The 23105-nt window shown below is 52.5% G+C and overlaps 1 protein-coding gene across 14 annotated transcripts in view; it reads right to left on the bottom strand.

Moving 5' to 3' along the window:
* LOC139763652 (uncharacterized) overlaps positions 1–23105 on the bottom strand; it is a 235881-nt gene that overhangs the window by 73618 nt on the left and 139158 nt on the right. For all 14 annotated transcript variants that reach the window (XM_071689932.1, XM_071689930.1, XM_071689931.1 and 11 more), the window contains one exon: positions 13401–13570. In XM_071689932.1, the coding sequence (XP_071546033.1) occupies positions 13401–13570 (170 nt within the window). The remainder of the gene's footprint in view (positions 1–13400; positions 13571–23105) is intronic.

Here is a 23105-nt window from a genome sequence, read left to right on the forward strand (position 1 = left end):
ACCACGAGCACTGGTTACTGCCATCACTACCACCAACACTGGTTACTGCCACCACTACCACCACCACTGATTACTGCCACCACCAACACTGGTTACTGCCACCACTACCACCACCACCACTGATTACTGCCACCACCAACACTGGTTACTGCCACCACTACCACCAACACTGGTTACTGCAACCACTACCACCAACACTGGTTACTGCCACCACTACCACCAACACTGGTTACTGCCACCACTACCACCAACACTGGTTACTGCCACCACCAACACTGGTTACTGCCACCACCAACACTGGTTACTGCAACCACTACCACCAACACTGGTTACTGCCACCACTACCACCAACACTGGTTACTGCAACCACTACCACCAACACTGGTTACTGCCACCACTACCACCAACACTGGTTACTGCCACCACTACCACCAACACTGGTTACTGCCACCACCAACACTGGTTACTGCCACCACCAACACTGGTTACTGCAACCACTACCACCAACACTGGTTACTGCCACCACTACCACCAACACTGGTTACTGCCACCACTACCACCAACACTGGTTACTGCCACCACCAACACTGGTTACTGCCACCACCAACACTGGTTACTGCAACCACTACCACCAACACTAGTTACTTCCACCACTACCACCAACGCACTGGTTACTGCCACCACCAGCAGTGGGCAGCCCAGACAGGCGGTGTCATCATGAGTGATGAGTATGAGTGACATGAGGCAAGTGAGGAGAGTGGGGGGGGCCCCCTTACCCCCCTTGCCTCACGAAGGACCACGCAAGCCATGAAGCAAGAGGGGGGCCCCCATCCCCCCCCTTTGCCTCACGAAGGACCACGCAAGCCATGAAGCAAGTGAAGCAAGAGGGGGGCCCCCCATCCCCCCCTTGCCTCACGAAGGACCACGCAAGCCATGAAGCAAGTGAAGCAAGAGGGGGCCCCCCCATCCCCCCCTTGCCTCACGAAGGACCACGCAAGCCATGAAGCAAGTGAAGCAAGAGGGGGCCCCCCCATCCCCCCCTTGCCTCACGAAGGACCACGCAAGCCATGAAGCAAGTGAAGCAAGAGGGGGGCCCCCCCATCCCCCCCTTTGCCTCACGAAGGACCACGCAAGCCATGAAGCAAGTGAAGCAAGAGGGGGGCCCCCCTTCCCCCCCCCCCCTTTGCCATGGCGTTCAATCTAGCATTCCACTGTCATTGCCACCCACCACCTTCCCCCAGCCACCCAGTGCCGCCCACGCCACCCACACCCACCCACCCAGTGTGTCCATCATACTCCTTTCCTTCCACAGTTCTATGGGGCATTTGAGCGCCGCCTCACAACACTAGAACTCATATCTATCACCTCATTTCTCATGTTCAATCCACTAATACCATCACGAGTTGACGTGTGCATTCCAAAGTGGAGCGCTGGCTCCGGGGGCACAAAGTGGTTCAGCTGTAAGGCACCGATGAGCCAGAGTGCGCGGTGGGACCGTCCGGGTCACGGCCACAGCTCCAACTGACTGTTGGCGTCACACTGGTGAGACACCGGCTTCCCCTCTCCCACCCACACCCACACCCCCACACTGCCCGCCTCCACACTTCCTACCCCTCCCCCACATCCTTACACACACACACACACACACACACACACATGACACACCTACATACACACATGCAATTGGAACAGGATACCCTGACTTGTGTGCCTGACCTTTCCTTCACTGAACACGACGAAGCAACAGTGGCCTCCTGTTCACAAGAGCAGCAAGGTGGATCCTACGGAACTTCAAGAGACGTCAGAGATAATGCGCTTCGAGGCAATAATCCTCTCCAATGTGGCTTACGCTGCGCTGCCCCCCATCACATTTCAATGAAGACGAAAACTACAGAGTCACTGAGCGAAAGTGTGCAAAGACCTTTTACAACTGCCACTTACACGTCCAAACGAGCGAGAACCATTGATAGACGTAAAGCAGGGCTGTCTTGGAGGCCAGACAAGACACTGGGAGATTGCAGGAAGGCAAAATTTCCAATCAGCGCTCGCGCACACAGTCCAAAGTTAACACCACCTGCGTGGCGGACCATGGAAAAATGCCCCTATGGAAATGGCAAACCTACGACATGGAAAATAAAAACAGGAAATCCAGTCTTGAGAACTTTCCATTTTCTTCATGACCGATTCATTTACGCTTTCTCCTGAATGACGTCACGTGCCCAAGCGCCCTCCCTCCTCCCTAATTGACCTGTTATGACCTTCCCTAACGATGGCCACAACCTCGTTTACCCTCCAATCTCACTGAGCAATTCGCCTCAGCTTTAACTGTCTTGAGAACAATGCAATCACCATCACCATCTTCCTGGCATTCAACAGACACACACAAACATTTCCAATGTTTATTCCTGCATTCATCCAACCATCCATTCTACATTTTTTTTTTATTATCGCTCCACATACGTAGATCATCTACTCACTCTACTTCCATCTCCCTTAACTACCAATTTCGTGACCTTGAAATGTGGCCTCCAAGACCAATTAAGATGACCCCAAGGGTCAACACTGTGGTCCCACTGTGGTTCCATTCTGAGCCCCGAACGAACGCCCAGATCCTGGCGTTTGGGGCTCACTGACCTCGACCGTACGACCCTTGACCTTTGACCTGACCTCTCAAGGGTCGTTCCCCCCCACCCCCCACTGTGGGGAGGTCAACCCACAGGGATAACAAGGTCACGGGTCGTAAGTGCACAAGGGGGAAGGGTCGAATCACTTCGCCACACTCGACATCTGGCACTGCTGGTCGACCCCAGACAGTGCCAGGCGACAGTGCCACAAGCCACATCGGCAGTGCCTTTGACCTTTGACCCCCAGCCAACACCAGGAGAAACTCAAAGAAAAAATAAGAGAGAAAAGAAAGAAGAGAATTGAGGGCAAGCAGAGACGCCGTATTGGGTTGTGTTACATAATGATGTACATGTGACACGGGGGTTCTGACATGTGACACGGAGTTTTGACGTGTGACACAGGGGTTCTGACGTGTGACACGGGGGTTCTGACATGTGACACGGGGGTTCTGACATGACACGGGGTTCTGACGTGTGACACGGGGGTTCTGACATGTGACACAGGGGTTCTGACATGTGACACAGGGGTTCTGACATGTGACACGGGGGTTCTGACATGTGACACGGGGGTTCTGACATGACACGGGGTTCTGACGTGTGACACGGGGGTTCTGACATGTGACACAGGGGTTCTGACATGTGACACGGGGGTTCTGACATGTGATACGGGGGTTCTGACATGACACGGGGTTCTGACGTGTGACACGGGGGTTCTGACATGTGACACGGGGTTGTGACACGGGGATTCTGACACGTGACACGGGGTTCTGACATGACACGGGGTTCTGATACGTGACATGGGGGTTCTGACACGTGACACGGGGTTCTGGTACGTGACACGGGGGGTTCTGACACGTGGCACGGGGTTCTGACACGTGACACAGGGTTCTAACATGAGACAGGGGTTCTGATACGTGACAAGGGGTTGTGACACGGGGGTTTTGACACGTGACACGGGGTTCTGATAGGTGACATGGGGGTTCTGACACGTGACACAGGGTTCTAACATGAGACAGGGGTTCTGATACGTGACAAGGGGTTGTGACACGGGGGTTTTGACACGTGACACGGGGTTCTGACACGTGACACGGGGTTCTGATACTTGACACGGGGTTCTGACACGTGACACGGAGTTCTGGTACGTGACACGGGGGGTTCTGACATGTGACACGGTGTCCTGACACGTGGTTCTGACACCAGAGGACCGAACCAGTGGTCCAGTGCACTACAGAAAGTGCAGTACCGCTGGACCAGTGTACCGCAGAGTGTACCACATTTCCAATGTACCGTACGTAGAGCATATTACTGGCCTTGCGTACCACAGCGTCCTGCTGGTCCAGTGTACCGCATGGTACACCACTGGTCCAGGTGTACCACAGCGTCCTGTTGGTCCAGTGTATCGCATGGTACACCGCTGGTCCAGGTGTACCACAGCGTCCTGCTGGTCCAGTGTACCGCATGGTACACCACTGGTAGGTGTACCACAGCGTCCTGCTGGTCCAGTGTACCGCATGGTACACCACTGGTCCAGGGGTAGCACAACGTCCTGCTGGTCCAGTGTACCGCATGGAACACCGCTGGTCCAGTGTACTGAAAGGTACACCGCTGGTCCAGTGTACCGCATGGTACACCGCTGGTCCAGGTGTAGCACAGCGTCCTGCTGGTCCAGTGTACCGCATGGTACACCACGGGTCCAGGTGTAGCACAACGTCCCGCTGGTCCAGTGTACCGCATGGAACACCGCTGGTCCAGTGTACCGAAAGGTACACCGCTGGTCCAGTGTGCCGCATGGTACATCGCTGGTCCAGTGTACCGCATGGTACACCGCTGGTCCAGTGTACCGCATGGTACACCGCTGGTCCAGACACCGCTGGTCCAGTGTGCCGCATGGTACATCGCTGGTCCAGTGTACCGCATGGTACACCGCTGGTCCAGTGTACCGCATGGTACACCGCTGGTCCAGGTGTAGCACAGCGTCCTGCTGGTCCAGTGTACCGCATGGTACACCGCTGGTCCAGGTGTACCACAGCGTCCTGCTGGTCCAGTGTACCGCATGGTACACCGCTGGTCCAGGTGTATGGTAGGGGTGGGATAATGATGAGGCAGAGACTAAGCCTCATGTCTCTTGCAACCTCACAACTGCCTCACACGACCCACCACCTCACACCTCACAACTGCCTCACACAACCCACCACCTCACACCTCACACCTGCCTCACACGACCCACCACCTCACACCTCACAACTGCCTCACACAACCCACCACCTCACACCTCACAACTGCCTCACACAACCCACCACCTCACACCTCACATCTGCCTCACACAACCCACCACCTCACACCTCACATCTGCCTCACACAACCCACCACCTCACACCTCACATCTGCCTCACACAACCCACCACCTCACACCTCACAACTGCCTCACACAACCCACCACCTCACACCTCACATCTGCCTCACACAACCCACCACCTCACACCTCACATCTGCCTCACACAACCCACCACCTCACACCTCACATCTGCCTCACATAACCCACCACCTCACATCTCACATCTGCCTCACACAACCCACCACCTCACACCTCACATCTGCCTCACACAACCCATCACCTCACACCTGCCTCACACAACCCACCACCTCACAACTGCCTCACACAACCCACCACCTCACATCTGCCTCACACAACCCACCACCTCACACCTGCCTCACACAACCCACCACCTCACACCTCACAACTGCCTCACACAACCCACCACCTCACACCTGCCTCACACAACCCACCACCTCACATCTGCCTCACACAACCCACCACCTCACACCTCACATCTGCCTCACACAATCCACCACCTCACACCTCACAACTGCCTCACACGACCCACCACCTCACACCTCACAACTGCCTCACACAACCCACCACCTCACACCTCACATCTGCCTCACACAACCCACCACCTCACACCTCACAACTGCCTCACACAACCCACCACCTCACACCTCACAACTGCCTCACACAACCCACCACCTCACACCTCACAACTGCCTCACACAACCCACCACCTCACACCTCACATCTGCCTCACACAACCCACCACCTCACACCTCACATCTGCCTCACACAACCCACCACCTCACACCTCACATCTGCCTCACACAACCCACCATCTCACATCTGCCTCACACAACCCACCACCTCACACCTCACAACTGCCTCACACAACCCACCACCTCACACCTCACACCTGCCTCACACAACCCACCACCTCACATCTGCCTCACACAACCCACCACCTCACACCTCACAACTGCCTCACACAACCCACCACCTCACACCTCACAACTGCCTCACACAACCCACCACCTCACATCTGCCTCACACAACCCACCACCTCAATCCTCACAACTCCAACTCACACAACCCACCACCTCACACCTCACATCTGCCTCACACAACCCACCACCTCACACCTCACATCTGCCTCACACAACCCACCACCTCACACCTCATACACCCATTCTACACCCCAATACACAGGAAAACACTACGTGTGTCTTACACTAAGGGGCTGAGTGACACGCAGGGTAGAAGGTGGGACGTGAAGACCCCGTGCTGGGCTGTGGCTCCTGCCAACGTGAGGACCGACCCCGTGCTGGGCTGTGGCTCCTGCTGACGTGAGGACCGACCCCGTGCTGGGCTGTGGCTCCTGCCAACGTGAGGACCGACCCCGTGCTGGGCTGTGGCTCCTGCTGACGTGAGGACCACCCCGTGCTGAGCTGTGGCTCCTACTGACGTGAGGACCGACCCCGTGCTGAGCTGTGGCTCCTGCTGACGTGAGGACCGACCCCGTGCTGAGCTGTGGCTCCTACTGACGTGAGGACCGACCCCGTGCTGAGCTGTGGCTCCTGCTGACGTGAGGACCGACCCCGTGCTGGGCTGTGGCTCCTACGGACGTGAGGACCGACCCCGTGCTGAGCTGTGGCTCCTGCTGACGTGAGGACCGACCCCGTGCTGAGCTGTGGCTCCTGCTGACGTGAAGACCCCGTGCTGGGCTGTGGCTCCTGCTGACGTGAGGACGGACCCCGTGCTGGGCTGTGGCTCCTGCTGACGTGAGGACCCCGTGCTAAGCTGTGGCTCCTGCTGACGTGAGGACCGACCCCGTGCTGGGCTGTGGCTCCTGCTGACGTGAGGACCGACCCCGTGCTGGGCTGTGGCTCCTGCTGACGTGAGGACCGACCACGTGCTGAGCTGTGGCTCCTACTGACGTGAGGACCGACCCCGTGCTGAGCTGTGGCTCCTGCTGACGTGAGGACCGACCCCGTGCTGAGCTGTGGCTCCTGCTGACGTGAGGACGGACCCCGTGCTGAGCTGTGGCTCCTACTGACGTGAAGACCCCGTGCTGGGCTGTGGCTCCTGCTGACGTGAAGACCCCGTGCTGGGCTGTGGCTCCTGCCAACGTGAGGACCGACCCCGTGCTGAGCTGTGGCTCCTGCTGACGTGAGGACCGACCACGGCTGAGCTGTGGCTCCTACTGACGTGAGAACCGACCCCGTAATGGGCTGTGGCTCCTGCTGACGTGAGGACCGACCACGTGCTGAGCTGTGGCTCCTGCTGACGTGAGGACCGACCCCGTGCTAAGCTGTGGCTCCTGCTGACGTGAAGACCCCGTGCTGGGCTGTGGCTCTTACCGACGTGAGGGACCGACCCCGTGCTGGGCTGTGGCTCCTGCTGACGTGAAGACCCCGTGCTGGGCTGTGGCTCTTACCGACGTGAGGGACCGACCCCGTGCTGGGCTGTGGCCGTCCTTAGTGGCTGTGTTGGCGATGGTTGACCTTATCAACACCCCCCCCCCAACACCCCCAACACTCAAGATAAGATAAGAGTGAGTGTCGCCATACCAGGAGGGGGGAGGGAGGGGGGTAGGCGATAAGAATGGCACGCCCGTCGACCTTGTAACTGACGTCATGGTGGTCACAACCACGTGAGGGGGTCACACGGTGTTGCCAGCCTGGTCACTACCACGTGAGGGGGTCACACGGTGTTGCCAGCCTGGTCACAACCACGTGAGGGGGTCACCGGTGTCAACCTGGTCACAACCACGTCAGGGGGGCACACGGTGTCAGCCTGGTCACAACCACGTCAGGGGCTACACGGTGTCAACCTGGTCACAACCAACGTCAGGGGTCACACGGTGTCAACCTGGTCACAACCATGTCAGGGGCCACACGGTGCCAGCCAGAAGTCACAACCACGTCAGGGGCCACACGGTGTCAACCTGGTCACAACCACGTCAGGGGGTCACACGGTGTCAACCTGGTCACAACCACGTCAGGGGCCACACGGTGTCAGCCTGGTCACACCACGTCTGGGGGTCAAACGGTGTCAACCTGGTCACAACCACGTCAGGGGGGTCACACGGTGTCAACCTGGTCACAACCACGTCAGGGGGGTCACACGGTGTCAACCTGGTCACAACCACGTCTGGGGGTCACACGGTGTCAACCTGGTCACAACTACGTCAGGGGGTCACACGGTGTCAACCTGGTGACAACCACGTCAGGGGCCACACGGTGTCAACCTGGTCACAACCACGTCAGGGGTCACACGGTGTCAACCTGGTCACAACGTCAGGGGGGTCACACGGTGTCAACCTGGTCACAACTATGTCAGGGGGTCACACGGTGTCAACCTGGTGACAACCACGTCAGGGGCTACACGGTGTCAACCTGGTCACAACTACGTCAGGGGGTCACACGGTGTCAACCTGGTCACAACTACGTCAGGGGGTCACACGGTGTCAACCTGGTGACAACCACGTCAGGGGGGCACACGGTGTCAGCCTGGTCACAACCACGTCAGGGGTCACACGGTGTCAACCTGGTCACAACCACGTCAGGGGGGCACACGGTGTCAGCCTGGTCACAACCACGTCAGGGGTCACACGGTGTCAACCTGGTCACAACCACGTCAGGGGTCACACGGGGTCAACCTGGTCACAACCACGTCAGGGGTCATACGTTTACGACCACAGGTCTACTTACAACACAACCCGGATCAAACGAGGTGGTTATGGTAATCAGAGTTGCCGGTCAGCCAGGGTAAGCGCGTACGTGGATGGGTTCGAATCCCACTGAGGTGTGTAAGAGGCCGCTGTTCAAGGCCAGTCATGTGCCGCCGCTGTAGAGAGATCGGCCGATCTCGTTCTCTTCTATAGATATCGGCCGATCTCGCCATAGGAGTGATGGAGGTCGGTGTGTGTGTGTGTGTGTGTGTGTGTGTGTGTGTGTGTGGTGTATGTGTGTGTGTGTGTGTGTGTGTGTGTGTGTGTGTGTGTGTGTGTGTGTGTGTGTGTGTGTGTGTGTGTGTGTGTGTGTGTGTGTGTGGTGTGTGTGTGTGTGTGTGTGTGTGTGTGTGTGTGTGTAGTGTGTGTGTGTGTGTATGTGTGTGTGTGTGTATTGTGGTGCGTGTGTGTGGTGTGGTGTGTGCGTGTGTGTGGTGTGGTGTGTGTGTGTTGTGTGTGTGTGTGTGGTGTGTGTGTGTGTGTGTGTGTGTGTGTGTGTGTGTGTGTGTGTGTGTGTGTGTGTGGTGTGTGTGTGGTGTGTGTGTGTGTGTTGTGTGTGTGTGTGTGTGTGTGTGTGTGTGTGTGTGTGTGTGTGTGTGTGTGTGTGGTGCGTGTGTGTGTGTGTGGTGTGTGTGTGTGTGTGTGGTGTGTGGTGTGTGTGTGTGTGTGTGTGTGTGTGTGTGTGTGTGTGTGTGTGTGTGTGTGTGTGTGTGTGTGTGTGTGTGTGTGTGTGTGTGTGTGTGTGTGTGTGTGTGTGTGTGTGTGTGTGTGTGTGTGTGGTGTGTGTGTGTGTGTGTGTGTGTGTGTGTGGTGTGTGTGTGTGTGTGTGTGTGTGTTGTGTGTGTGTGTGTGTGTGTGTGTGTGTGTGTGTGTGTGTGTTGTGTGTGTGTGTGTGTGTGTGTGTGTGTGGTGTGTGTGTGTGTGTGTGTGTGTGTGTGGTGTGTGTGTGTGTGGTGTGGTGTGTGTGTGTGTGTGGTGGTTGTGTGTGTGGTGTGTGTGTGTGTGTGTGTGTGTGTGTGTGTGTGTGTGTGTGTGTGTGGTGTGTGTGTGTGTGTGTGTGTGGTGTGTGTGGTTTGTGTGTGTGGTGTGTGTGTGTGTGTGTGTGTGTGTGTGTGTGTGTGTGTGGTGTGTGTGGTGTGTGGTGTGGTGTGTGTGTGTGTGTGTGGTGTGTGTGTGTGTGTGTGTGGTGTGTGTGTGTGTGTGTGTGTGTGTGTGTGGTGTGTGTGGTGGGTGTGTGTGTGTGTGTGTTGTGTGTGTGTGTTGGTGTGTGTGTGTGGTTGTGTGTGTGTGTGTGTGTGTGTGTGTGTGTGTGTGTGTGTGTGTGTGTGTGTGTGTGTGTGTGTGTGTGGTGTGTGTGTGTGTGTGTGTGGTGTGTGTGTGTGTGTGTGTGTGTGTGTGTGTGTGTGTGGTGTGTGTGTGTGTGTGTGTGTGTGTGTGTGTGTGTGTGTGTGTGTGTGTGTGTGTGTGTGTGTGTGTGTGTGTGTGTGTGTGTGTGTGTGTGGTGTGTGTGTGTGTGTGTGTGTGTGTGTGTGTGTGTGTGTGTGTGTGTGTGGTGTGTGTGTGTGTGTGTGTGGTGTGTGTGGTGTGTGTGTGTGTGTGTGTGTGTGTGGTGTGTGTGGTGTGTGTGTGTGTGTGGTGTGTGTGTGTGTGTGTGTGTGTGTGTGTGTGGTGTGTGTGTGTGTGTGTGTGGTGTGTGTGTGTGTGTGTGTGTGTGTGTGTGTGTGTGTGTGTGTGTGTGTGTGTGTGTGTGTGGTGTGTGTGTGTGTGTGTGGTGTGTGTGTGTGTGTGTGTGTGTGTGTGTGTGTGTGTGTGTGTGTGTGTGTGTCCCCTACACCTGTACGTGCCAGATCTTCAACACGTCAGTTTACCCACGCCAGAGCCAGGAGCCACTGAGTGACCCTGAACTCTTAAATACAACCCTGATAAACCAGGAGGACTCCTACGTCATGCCATACGAAAATAAATAAATAAATAATAAATAATAATATTATTTATCCCATAAATAAACTGTACAATGTAATGGATGTCTTGCCCAGTGGAAAAAAATGGCAAACCCAAACGAAAATTTGGTCTATCAGGCTATATAATCTCTACAGATAAACGACCTTATTGATTTCTTAAACTACGAATCACACACACACACACACACACACACACACAAGTTCATTAAAGATCAAATGAATGTCTCTATACATAAGAACATATGACCTACGTGAGAAGCAAGAAGATTGGATGGAAAAGGAAGTCATGTGCAGAGAACAGGTCTCGCAATTCCACGCGAGAGTGAGCTCTGTCTTCAGACACACAAGGGAAGGTTGGGTACATTGTATGAGAGGCTGATAATTAGACAACAGATAATTAGACTCTTCCCAATTATATAAGATTATCTTACATTACTTCCCAGGTTGCTTAAGTCATTTAATGTATATATATATGTAGCCCTCAGCAATAACAATACTATAAAAAATAACTTGTACAAAAACTCACTACAATATTCTGCGGGATGTGTTTACGAAATCCCCTGTAAAAGTTGTAATATGTTTCACGTTGGGCAGACTGGTAAGGATCTTTGTGTTAGACTTTAAGCAATTTAATTACATTATAAAGACAGGAAAAGAATCAAATGTTTTCCTTTAATAATGTCAAAAATTATGACCATTTTATTAACTAGATTAACGCCAATTCAGTTATCAACTGTAACTCGTTTACCAAGAGAAATATAACTGAATCTTCCATCATTAAATACACAAAGAATTGTAACATTAACGTTAACGAAGGTCTATATAAACTGCATAGTTTGGTAGTAGGAAAAATGTGTATATATTTCCCTTTTTTTGTCCAAATAATAAAAATTCTATGCCAAGTATGAGGTTTTAGAAACTTTTATTGTGATTATTCTCCCATTTTCTCTTGATATAAGTCGACTACACGACTGTTATCTCATATCCTGTTGTTATCTCTTATCATAAATCTAAGTAAACTATTCCAAGTCTCTTCCTGGATACTTAAAATTACTTAAAATACTACACATGCATTGCAGGGCAATGTCACTCAATACCCAAAACCCATTTTCGATGAATGAATACACTGGTAATTTACTACATTTAATAAATGAAATCTGTATTGAACGTAAATTGCAATAGATACGATTTTATTACGATATTCAATTAACCAAAACTTACTTAAAGACAATAAATATAAAGCTAAAATCCATCAATATCTGAAGATGATTCAAAATGATTCAGTTACCGTTTCAAAATATCACAGAAAACCAAGAAAGAAAACGTTTTAAAGGGAAACTAAATCTTTCTGAAAACTAAAGAAAACGTTTTAAAGGGAAACTAAATCTTTCTGACAACTAAAGAAAACGTTTTAAAGGGAAACTAAATCTTTCTGACAACTAAAGAAAACGTTTTAAAGGGAAACTAAATCTTTCTGAAAACTAAAGAAAACGTTTTAAAGGGAAACTAAATCTTTCTGACAACTAAAGAAAACGTTTTAAAGGGAAACTGAATCTTTCTGACAATTAAAGAAAACGTTTTAAAGGGAAACTGAATCTTTCTGACTAAAGAAAACGTTTTAAAGGGAAACTATATCTTTCTGACAACTAAAGAAGACGTTTTATAGGGAAACTAAATCTTTCTGACCAATTAAAGAAAACGTCTTAAGGGGAAACTAAATCTTTCTGACCAACTAAAGAAAACGTCTTAAGGGGAAACTAAATCTTTCTGACCACTAAAGAAAACGTCTTAAGGGGAAACTAAATCTTTCTGACCAACACTTGTTAATGTGGATATATCGTCTTTCCATCGATATATCTTAATATATCTCGCTTTCTTAACATATCACCTTCTAAAATATGTCCATTATATCGACTATGGGATATAATGGAACATTAAATAACTGGCCATTGATAATTGTGTGTCCAAACTGCCCGACTCACCTGGTAACTACTGAATTACCTCCTCCAATTACCATCACGACTCACCTGGTAACGACTGAACTACCTCCTCCAATTATCATCACGACTCACCTGGTAACTACTGAACTACCTCCTCCAATTACCATCACGACTTACCTGGTAACGACTTAACTACCTCCTCCAATTACCATCACGACTTACCTGGTAACGACTGAACTACCTCCTTCAATTACCATCACGACTCACCTGGTAACGACTGAACTACCTCCTCCAATTACCATCACGACGGTAGTGACCTGTAGTGGGTGGTACTGACCTGTTCTGGGTGAGGGTGTAGTGAGGGGAGTGGCCTGGGTGAGGGTGTAGGTACTGACCTGTTCTGGGTGAGGGTGTAGTGAGGGGAGTGGCCTGGGTGAGGGTGTAGGTACTGACCTGTTCTGGGTGAGGGTGTAGTGAGGGGAGTGGCCTGGGTGTGGCGGCCTGGGTGAGGGTGTAGGTACTGACCTGTTCTGGGTGAGGGTGTAGTGAGGGGAGTGGCCTGGGTGTGGCGGCCTGGGTGAGGGTGTAGGTACTGACCTGTTCTGGGTGAGGGTGTAGTGAGGGGAGTGGCCTGGGTGTGGCGGCCTGGGTGAGGGTGTAGGTACTGACCTGTTCTGGGTGAGGGTGTAGTGAGGGGAGTGGCCTGGGTGTGGCGGCCTGGGTGAGGGTGTAGGTACTGACCTGTTCTGGGTGAGGGTGTAGTGAGGGGAGTGGCCTGGGTGTGGCGGCCTGGGTGAGGGTGTAGGTACTGACCTGTTCTGGGTGAGGGTGTAGTGAGGGGAGTGGCCTGGGTGTGGCGGCCTGGGTGAGGGGCCTGGGTGTTGCTGCTGACGCTCGTACTCAGCACACATGGTCAGGATCTCCTCCAGGCGGGCTCGCTCTGCCGCAGCCACCTCCTCCTCCCGCAGCCGCTCCTCCACCGCCTGCGGCACGAGACCACACCAGGGCGGTGCCCTCATTATCCTCATCACTTATCTAGCTCCTCCCCTCACACTTCACACTACCCTCATTATCCTCATCACTTATCTAGCTGCTCCCTCACACTTCACACTACCCTCATTATCCTCATCACTTATCTAGCTGCTCCCCTCACACTTCACACTACCCTCATTATCCTCATCACTTATCTAGCTGCTCCCCTCACACTTCACACTACCCTCATTATCCTCATCACTTATCTAGCTCCCCTCACACTTCACACTACCCTCATTATCCTCATCACTTATCTAGCTGCTCCCCTCACACTTCACACTACCCTCATTATCCTCATCACTTATCTAGCTGCTCCCCTCACACTTCACACTACCCTCATTATCCTCATCACTTATCTAGCTCCTCCCCTCACACTTCACACTACCCTCATTATCCTCATCACTTATCTAGCTGCTCCCCTCACACTTCACACTACCCTCATTATCCTCATCACTTATCTAGCTCCCCTCACACTTCACACTACCCTCATTATCCTCATCACTTATCTAGCTCCCCTCACACTTCACACTACCCTCATTATCCTCATCACTTATCTAGCCCCCCTCACACTTCACACTACCCTCATTATCCTCATCACTTATCTAGCTCCTCCCCTCACACTTCACACTACCCTTATTATCCTCATCACTTATCTAGCTTCCCTCACACTTCACACTACCCTCATTATCCTCATCACTTATCTAGCTGCTCCCCTCACACTTCACACTACCCTCATTATCCTCATCACAATCACAAGCCTGAAACCTCACACTTCTCATATACTGCCTCATACACTGCCAACACTCACACTTCACACTCATACTGCCTCATACACTATTGGGCTTCACACTCATACTGCCTCATAACCCAACCCTCACACTTCACACTGCCTCATACACATCCCAACCCTCACACTTCACACTGCCTCATACACATCCCAACCCTCACACTTCACACTCATACTGCCTCATACACTATTGGGCTTCACACTCAAACTGCCTCATACACATCCTAACCCTCACACTTCACACTGCTTCATACACATCCCAACCCTCACACTTCACACTCATACTGCCTGAGAACCCAACCCTCACACTTCACACTGCCTCATACACATCCCAACCCTCACACTTCACACTCATACTGCCTGAGAACCCAACCCTCACACTTCACACTAATTCATACACATCCCAACCCTCACACTTCACACTCATACTGCCTGAGAACCCAACCCTCACACTTCACACTGCCTCATACACATCCCAACCCTTACACTTCACACTGCCTCATACACATCCCAACCCTCACACTTCACACTGCCTCATACACATCCTAACCCTCACACTTCTCATACATACTGCCTCATTCAGATCATAACCCTCACACTTCACACTGCCTCATACACATCCCAACCCTCACACTTCACACTCATACTGCCTGAGAACCCAACCCTCACACTTCACACTGCCTCATACACATCCCAACCCTCACACTTCACACTCATACTGCCTGAGAACCCAACCCTCACACTTCACACTACCTCATACACATCCCAACCCTTACACTTCACACTGCCTCATACACATCCCAACCCTCACACTTCACACTGCCTCATACACATCCCAACCCTCACACTTCACATACACACTACCTCATACACATCCCAACCCTCACACTTCACCCTGCCTCATATACATCCCAACCCTCACACTTCACACTGCCTCATACACATCCCAACCCTCACACTTCACACTGCCTCATACACATCCTAACCCTCACACTTCTCATACATACTGCCTCATACACATCCTAACCCTCACACTTCACACTGCCTCATACACATCCTAACCCTCACACTTCTCATACATATTGCCTCATACACATCCTAACCCTCACACTTCGCACTGCCTCATACACATCCTAACCCTCACACTTCTCATACATACTGCCTCATACACATCCCAACCCTCACACTTCGCACTGCCTCATACACATCCTAACCCTCACACTTCTCATACATATTGCCTCATACACATCCTAACCCTCACACTTCTCATACATATTGCCTCATACACATCCTAACCCTCACACTTCACACTGCCTCATACAGATCCCAATCCTCACACTTCACTCATACTGTTCTCATGAGCAAGGCTGCCACCATAAAAACAGAAAATTCAAAATTGAGAGAAAATTCTACATTGAAAATACAATCTAAACACAGAACTAAATTGTATTATTTTATTCATACAATTAACACAATAAACCTGGAGATACTGTATTGATTTTATACATCAGAGGTTACGCTGGGCACGCGTCATTATACGCCGACCATAACACGACGGTACGACGCTATAGTTAAAGGGTCGTACCGTCGTGTTCAGAGGTCGTACCGTCGTGTTCAGAGGTCGTACCGTCGTACTCAGAGGTCGTACCGTCGTGGTCAGAGGTCGTACCGTCGTGGTCAGAGGTCGTACCGTCGTACTCAGAGGTCGTACTGTCGTGGTCAGAGGTCGTACCGTCGTGGTCAGAGGTCGTACCGTCGTGGTCAGAGGTCGTACCGTCGTGGTCAAAGGTCGTACCGTCGTGCTCAAAGGTCGTACCGTCGTACTCAGAGGTCGTACCGTCGTGGTCAGAGGTCGTACCGTCGTGTTCAGAGGTCGTAACGTCGTACGCAGGGGTCGTACCGTCGTGTTCAGAGGTCGTACCGTCGTGTTCAGAGGTCGTGCCGTCGTGTTCAAAGGTCGTACCGTCGTGCTCAAAGGTCGTACCGTCGTACTCAGAGGTCGTACCGTCGTGGTCAGAGGTCGTACCGTCGTGTTCAGAGGTCGTAACGTCGTACGCAGGGGTCGTACCGTCGTGTTCAGAGGTCGTACCGTCGTGTTCAGAGGTCGTACCGTCGTACTCAGAGGTCGTACCGTCGTACACAGAGGTCGTAACGTCGTACACAGGTCGTACCGTCGTGCTCAGAGGACGTACCGTCGTACTCAAAGGCCGTACCGTCGTACTCGCGAGGTCGTACCGTCGTGTTCAAAGGTCGTGCCGTCGTAAACAGAGGTCGTACCGTCGTGCACAAAGGTCGTACCGTCGTGCACAGAGGTCGTACCGTCGTACAGAGGTCGTACCGTCGTGTTCAGAGGTCGTACCGTCGTGTTCAAAGGTCGTACCGTCGTGCCTCATGCTGGTCGTCAGCTCTTCCCTCCAGCACGTGAAGGACGTGCGGGTGACGTAAATCACCAACCGACCAATCACCGCTTTACTCCCCTAATAACACCGCACGATGACGTCACGGGTGACCAATCAGAGCTTTGTTGTACAATAACACTGCACATTGACGTCACAGGTGACCAATCACAGCGTCATTCAGCAAATACACACAAAATGACGTCACAGTGACCAATCAGAGCTTTGTTCTACAATACCACTGCACAATGGCGTCACAGGTAACCAATCACAGCGTTATTCCCCAAATGCACACACAAAATGACGTCATAATCGACCAATCAGAGCGTGTCTCGCCAGTCATGACACGTTGGGCCACTCACTCTCACTGCGGTAATGACCAAACAGCTGTTACAGATGGTTTGCTGCTTCCAACGGGTAACAAACCACCTCTGAAACGTGACGCAAGGCATCTGTGGTCACGTTACGTCATCCGTCACACACTCTAAGAGAGTTATTTCACATCTGGGTATTCAGGGAGTCGGGCTGTCCATCAGGCAGGGTTCGAACCCCGGAGCTTGGCGTTCGACACGCGCGCGCGCGGCAGGACCTCGTCCAGGCTACGTGCCAGACATCCCACAGTGAATGACGGCAACACTGCATCGCCACAGCCACTGCCAGACATCCCACGGTGAATGACGGCAACACTGTATCGCCACAGCCACTGTACGAGACAACGGAGACTGTAATAGACAACAGAGGCTGTACGAGACAACAGAGACTACGAGATATGAGACTGTCCGAGACAACGGAGACTACAAGACAACGGAGGCTGTACGAGACAACGGAGGCTGTACGTGACAACAGAGGCTGTACGAGACAACGGAGACTGTACGAGACAACGGTGACTACGAGACAACGGAGGCTGTACGTGACAACAGAGGCTGTACGAGACAACGGAGACTGTACGAGACAACGGTGACTACGAGACAACGGAGGCTGTACGAGACAACGGAGGCTGTACGTGACAACAGAGGCTGTACGAGACAACGGAGACTGTACGAGACAACGGTGACTACGAGACAACGGAGGCTGTACGTGACAACAGAGGCTGTACGAGACAACGGAGACTGTACGAGACAACGGTGACTACGAGACAACGGAGGCTGTACGAGACAACGGAGGCTGTACGTGACAACAGAGGCTGTACGAGACAACGGAGACTGTACGAGACAACGGTGACTACGAGACAACGGAGGCTGTACGAGACAACGGAGGCTGTACGTGACAACGGAGGACGTACGAGACAACGGAGGCTGTACGAAACAACGGAGGCTGTACGTGACAACGAGACGTACGAGACAACGGAGGCTGTACGAAACAACGGAGGCTGTACGTGACAACGGAGGACGTACGAGACAACGGAGGCTGTACGAAACAACGGAGGCTGTACGTGACAACGGAGGACGTACGAGACAACGGAGGCTGTACGAAACAACGGAGGCTGTACGTGACAACGGAGGACGTACGAGACAACGGAGGCTGTACGTGACAACGGAGGACGTACGAGACAACGGAGGCTGTACGTGACAACGGAGGACGTACGAGACAACGGAGGCTGTACGTGACAACGGAGGACGTACGAGACAACGGAGGCTGTACGAGACAACGGAGGCTGTACGTGACACCGGAGCACGTACGAGACAACGGAGGACGTACGAGACAACGGAGGCTGTACGAGACAACGGAGGCTGTACGTGACACCGGAGGACGTACGTGACAACGGAGGACGTACGAGACAACGGAGGCTGTACGAGACAACGGAGGCTGTACGTGACACCGGAGGACGTACGAGACAACGGAGGCTGTACGAAACAACGGAGGCTGTACGTGACAACGGAGGACGTACGAGACAACGGAGGCTGTACGTGACAACGGAGGACGTACGAGACAACGGAGGACGTACGAGACAACGGAGGCTGTACGTGACAACGGAGGACGTACGAGACAACGGAGGCTGTACGTGACAACGGAGGACGTACGAGACAACGGAGGCTGTACGAAACAACGGAGGCTGTACGAGACAACGGAGGCTGTACGAAACAACGGAGGCTGTACGAGACAACGGAGGCTGTACGTGACAACGGAGGCTGTACGTGACAACGGAGGACGTACGAAACAACGGAGGCTGTACGAGACAACGGAGGCTGTACGAAACAACGGAGGCTGTACGAGACAACGGAGGACGTACGAAACAACGGAGGCTGTACGAGACAACGGAGGCTGTACGAAACAACGGAGGCTGTACGAGACAACGGAGGCTGTACGTGACAACGGAGGACGTACGAGACAACGGAGGCTGTACGTGACAACGGAGGACGTACGAGACAACGGAGGCTGTACGAAACAACGGAGGCTGTACGAGACAACGGAGGCTGTACGAGAAAACGGAGGCTGTACGTGACAACGGAGGCTGTACGAGACAACGGAGGCTGTACGAGACAACGGAGGCTGTACGAGACAACGGAGGCTGTACGAGACAACGGAGGCTGTACGAGACACGAGGTTGAAGCTTATGGCACCAGCCCCCCAGGGGGAGGGGGGTGTCAACAAGGGAGAACAGGCCAAGGTCTGGGGGGGGGGGAGGGAGAGAGGAAACCACAACATGACAAGCACATGATCAACATGACAAGCACATGACCAACATAACAAGCACAACACATGACCCAGGAGTAACATGACAAGCACAACACATGACCCACATAACAAGCACAACCCATGACCCAGGAGCAACATAACAAGCACAACACATGACCCACATAATAAGCACAACCCATGACCCAGGAGCAACATGACAAGCACAACACATGACCCACATAACAAGCACAACCCATGACCCAGGAGCAACATAACAAGCACAACACATGACCCACATAATAAGCACAACCCATGACCCAGGAGCAACATGACAAGCACAACACATGACCCACATAACAAGCACAACCCATGACCCAGGAGCAACATGACAAGCACAATACGTGACCAACATAACAAGCACAACCCATGACCCAGGAGCAACATGACAAGCACAACACGTGACCAACATAACAAGCACAACCCATGACCCAGGAGCAACATAACAAGCACAACACATGACCAACATAACATACCCATGACCAACATAACAAGCACAACACATGACCCACATAACAAGCACAACCCATGACCCAGGAGCAACATAAGCACAACACATGACCAACATAACAAGCACAACCCATGACCCAGGAGCAACATGACAAGCACAACACGTGACCAACATAACAAGCACAACCCATGACCCAGGAGCAACATAAGCACAACACATGACCCACATAACAAGCACAACCCATGACCCAGGAGCAACATAACAAGCACAACACATGACCCACATAACAAGCACAACCCATGACCCAGGAGCAACATAAGCACAACACATGACCCACATAACAAGCACAACCCATGACCCAGGAGCAACATAAGCACAACACATGACCCACATAACAAGCACAACCCATGACCCAGGAGCAACATAACAAGCACAACCCATGACCCAGGAGCAACATAAGCACAACACATGACCCACATAACAAGCACAACCCATGGCCCAGGAGCAACATAACAAGCACAACCCATGACCCAGGAGCAACATAAGCACAACCCATGACCCAGGAGCAACATAACAAGCACAACCCATGACCTAGAAGCAACATAACAAGCACAACACATGACCAACATAACATACCCATGACCAACATAAGCACAACACATGACCCACATAACAAGCACAACCCATGACCCAGGAGCAACATAACAAGCACAACCCATGACCCAGGAGCAACATAAGCACAACACATGACCCACATAACAAGCACAACCCATGACCCAGGAGCAACATAACAAGCACAACCCATGACCCAGGAGCAACATAAGCACAACCCATGACCCAGGAGCAACATAACAAGCACAACCCATGACCCAGGAGCAACATAACAAGCACAACACATGACCAACATAAGATACCCATGACCAACATAACAAGCACAACACATGACCCACATAACAAGCACAACCCATGACCCAGAAGCAACATAAGCACAACACATGACCCACATAACAAGCACAACCCATGATCCAGGAGCAACATAAGCACAACCCATGACCCAGGAGCAACATAAGCACAACCCATGACCCAGGAGCAACATAACAAGCACAACCCATGACCCACATAACAAGCACAACCCATGACCCACATAACAAGCACAACCCATGACCCAGGAGCAACATAACAAGCACAACCCATGACCCACATAACAAGCACAACCCATGACCCAGGAGCAACATAACAAGCACAACCCATGACCCAGGAGCAACATAACAAGCACAACCCATGACCCAGGAGCAACATAAGCACAACCCATGACCCAGGAGCAACATAACAAGCACAACCCATGACCCAGGAGCAACATAACAAGCACAACCCATGGCCCAGGAGCAACATAACAAGCACAACCCATGACCCAGGAGCAACATAAGCACAACTTATGAACCAGGAGCAACATAACAAGCACAACCCATGGCCCAGGAGCAACATAACAAGCACAACCCATGACCCAGGAGCAACATAAGCACAACCCATGACCCAGGAGCAACATAAGCACAACCCATGACCCAGGAGCAACATAACAAGCACAACACGACCGACATAACAAGCACAACCCATGACCCAGGAGCAACATAACAAGCACAACACGACCGACATAACAAGCACAACACATGACCAACATAACATACCCCTGACCTCATAACAAGCACAACACATGACCCAGGAGCAACATAACAAGCACTGCCCTTGTTCGCGTTGTCAAACCAGAACACGGGGAGTGGGAACGCGAGCACTGGGAAGTTAAACAAGAAGAACTTTGTGTTGCTGGCAACGTAAGGCGGGGGGGGGGGGGGGTCCCACCCAGCCTGGGGGGAAGTCTCTCTCTCTCTCTTCTCTCTCTCTCTCTCTCTCTCTCTCTCTCTCTCTCTCTCTCTCTCTCTCTCTCTCTCTCTTATCTATCTATCTATCTCTCTCTCTCTCTCGTCCACTCAAGGTAACCTAAATCAAATGTATTTGTTCTTGTTCTTGTATTTGTTCTTGTTCTTGTTGTTCTTGTTGTTGTTGTGGTCTTGTGCGATGGTGTGTGGCTACACCACCTACACCTACACCCACCTGTACACCGTGGCCTTAGCGCGATACACAAAGACCTTCCCTTGTCATGTTAAGTGGACGAGTCGCATACCACTGTCTACAACCCCAGGGTGGAGGAAGGACACCACATGGCCATAAGGGTGGAAATCACGGCCAAGGGCAGTGGTGCACTGGGACTAACGTACACCGAAGGGCGCTCCGGCGCTCACTGAGAGAGAGAGAGAGAGAGAGAGAGAGAGAGAGAGAGAGAGAGAGAGAGAGAGAGAGAGAGAGAGAGAGAGAGAGAGGCAGTAATCCACTTCCGGGTCGCCCCACACCCTCACCTCAAAGGTCAGGTCAAAGGTCGTACCGTTATACCTAAGGGTCGTACCGTCATACCCAAGGGCCGTACCGTCGTGTTCAAGGGTGGTACCGTCGTGTTCAAACATCGTACCATCCTTCTCAATTATCGTACCGTCGCGCTCAAACATCGTACCGTCGTGCTCAACCACCGTACCGTCGTGCTCAACCACCGTACCGTCGTGCTCAACCACCGTACCGTCGTGCTCAACCACCGTACCGTCGTGCTCAACCATCGTGCCGTCGTGCTCAACCACCGTACCGTCGTGCTCAACCACCGTACCGTCGTGCTCAACCACCGTACCGTCGTGCTCAACCACCGTACCGTCGTGCTCAACCACCGTACCGTCGTGCTCAACCATCGTGCCGTCGTGCTCAACCATCGTACCGTCGTGCTCAACCACCGTACCGTCGTGCTCAACCACCGTACCGTCGTGCTCAACCATCGTACCGTCGTGCTCAACCACCGTACCGTCGTGCTCAACCATCGTACCGTCGTGCTCAACCACCGTACCGTCGTGCTCAACCATCGTACCGTCGTGCTCAACCACCGTACCGTCGTGCTCAACCATCGTACCGTCGTGCTCAACCATCGTACCGTCGTGCTCAACCATCGTACCGTCGTGCTCAACCACCGTACCGTCGTGCTCAACCACCATACCGTCGTGCTCAACCACCGTACCGTCGTGCTCAACCATCGTGCTCAATCACCGTACCATCGTGCTCTACCACCGTACCGTCGTGCTCAACCA

Source organism: Panulirus ornatus, chromosome 47, assembly GCF_036320965.1.
Source record: "Panulirus ornatus isolate Po-2019 chromosome 47, ASM3632096v1, whole genome shotgun sequence".
In the NCBI taxonomy this organism is placed as follows: domain Eukaryota; kingdom Metazoa; phylum Arthropoda; class Malacostraca; order Decapoda; family Palinuridae; genus Panulirus; species Panulirus ornatus.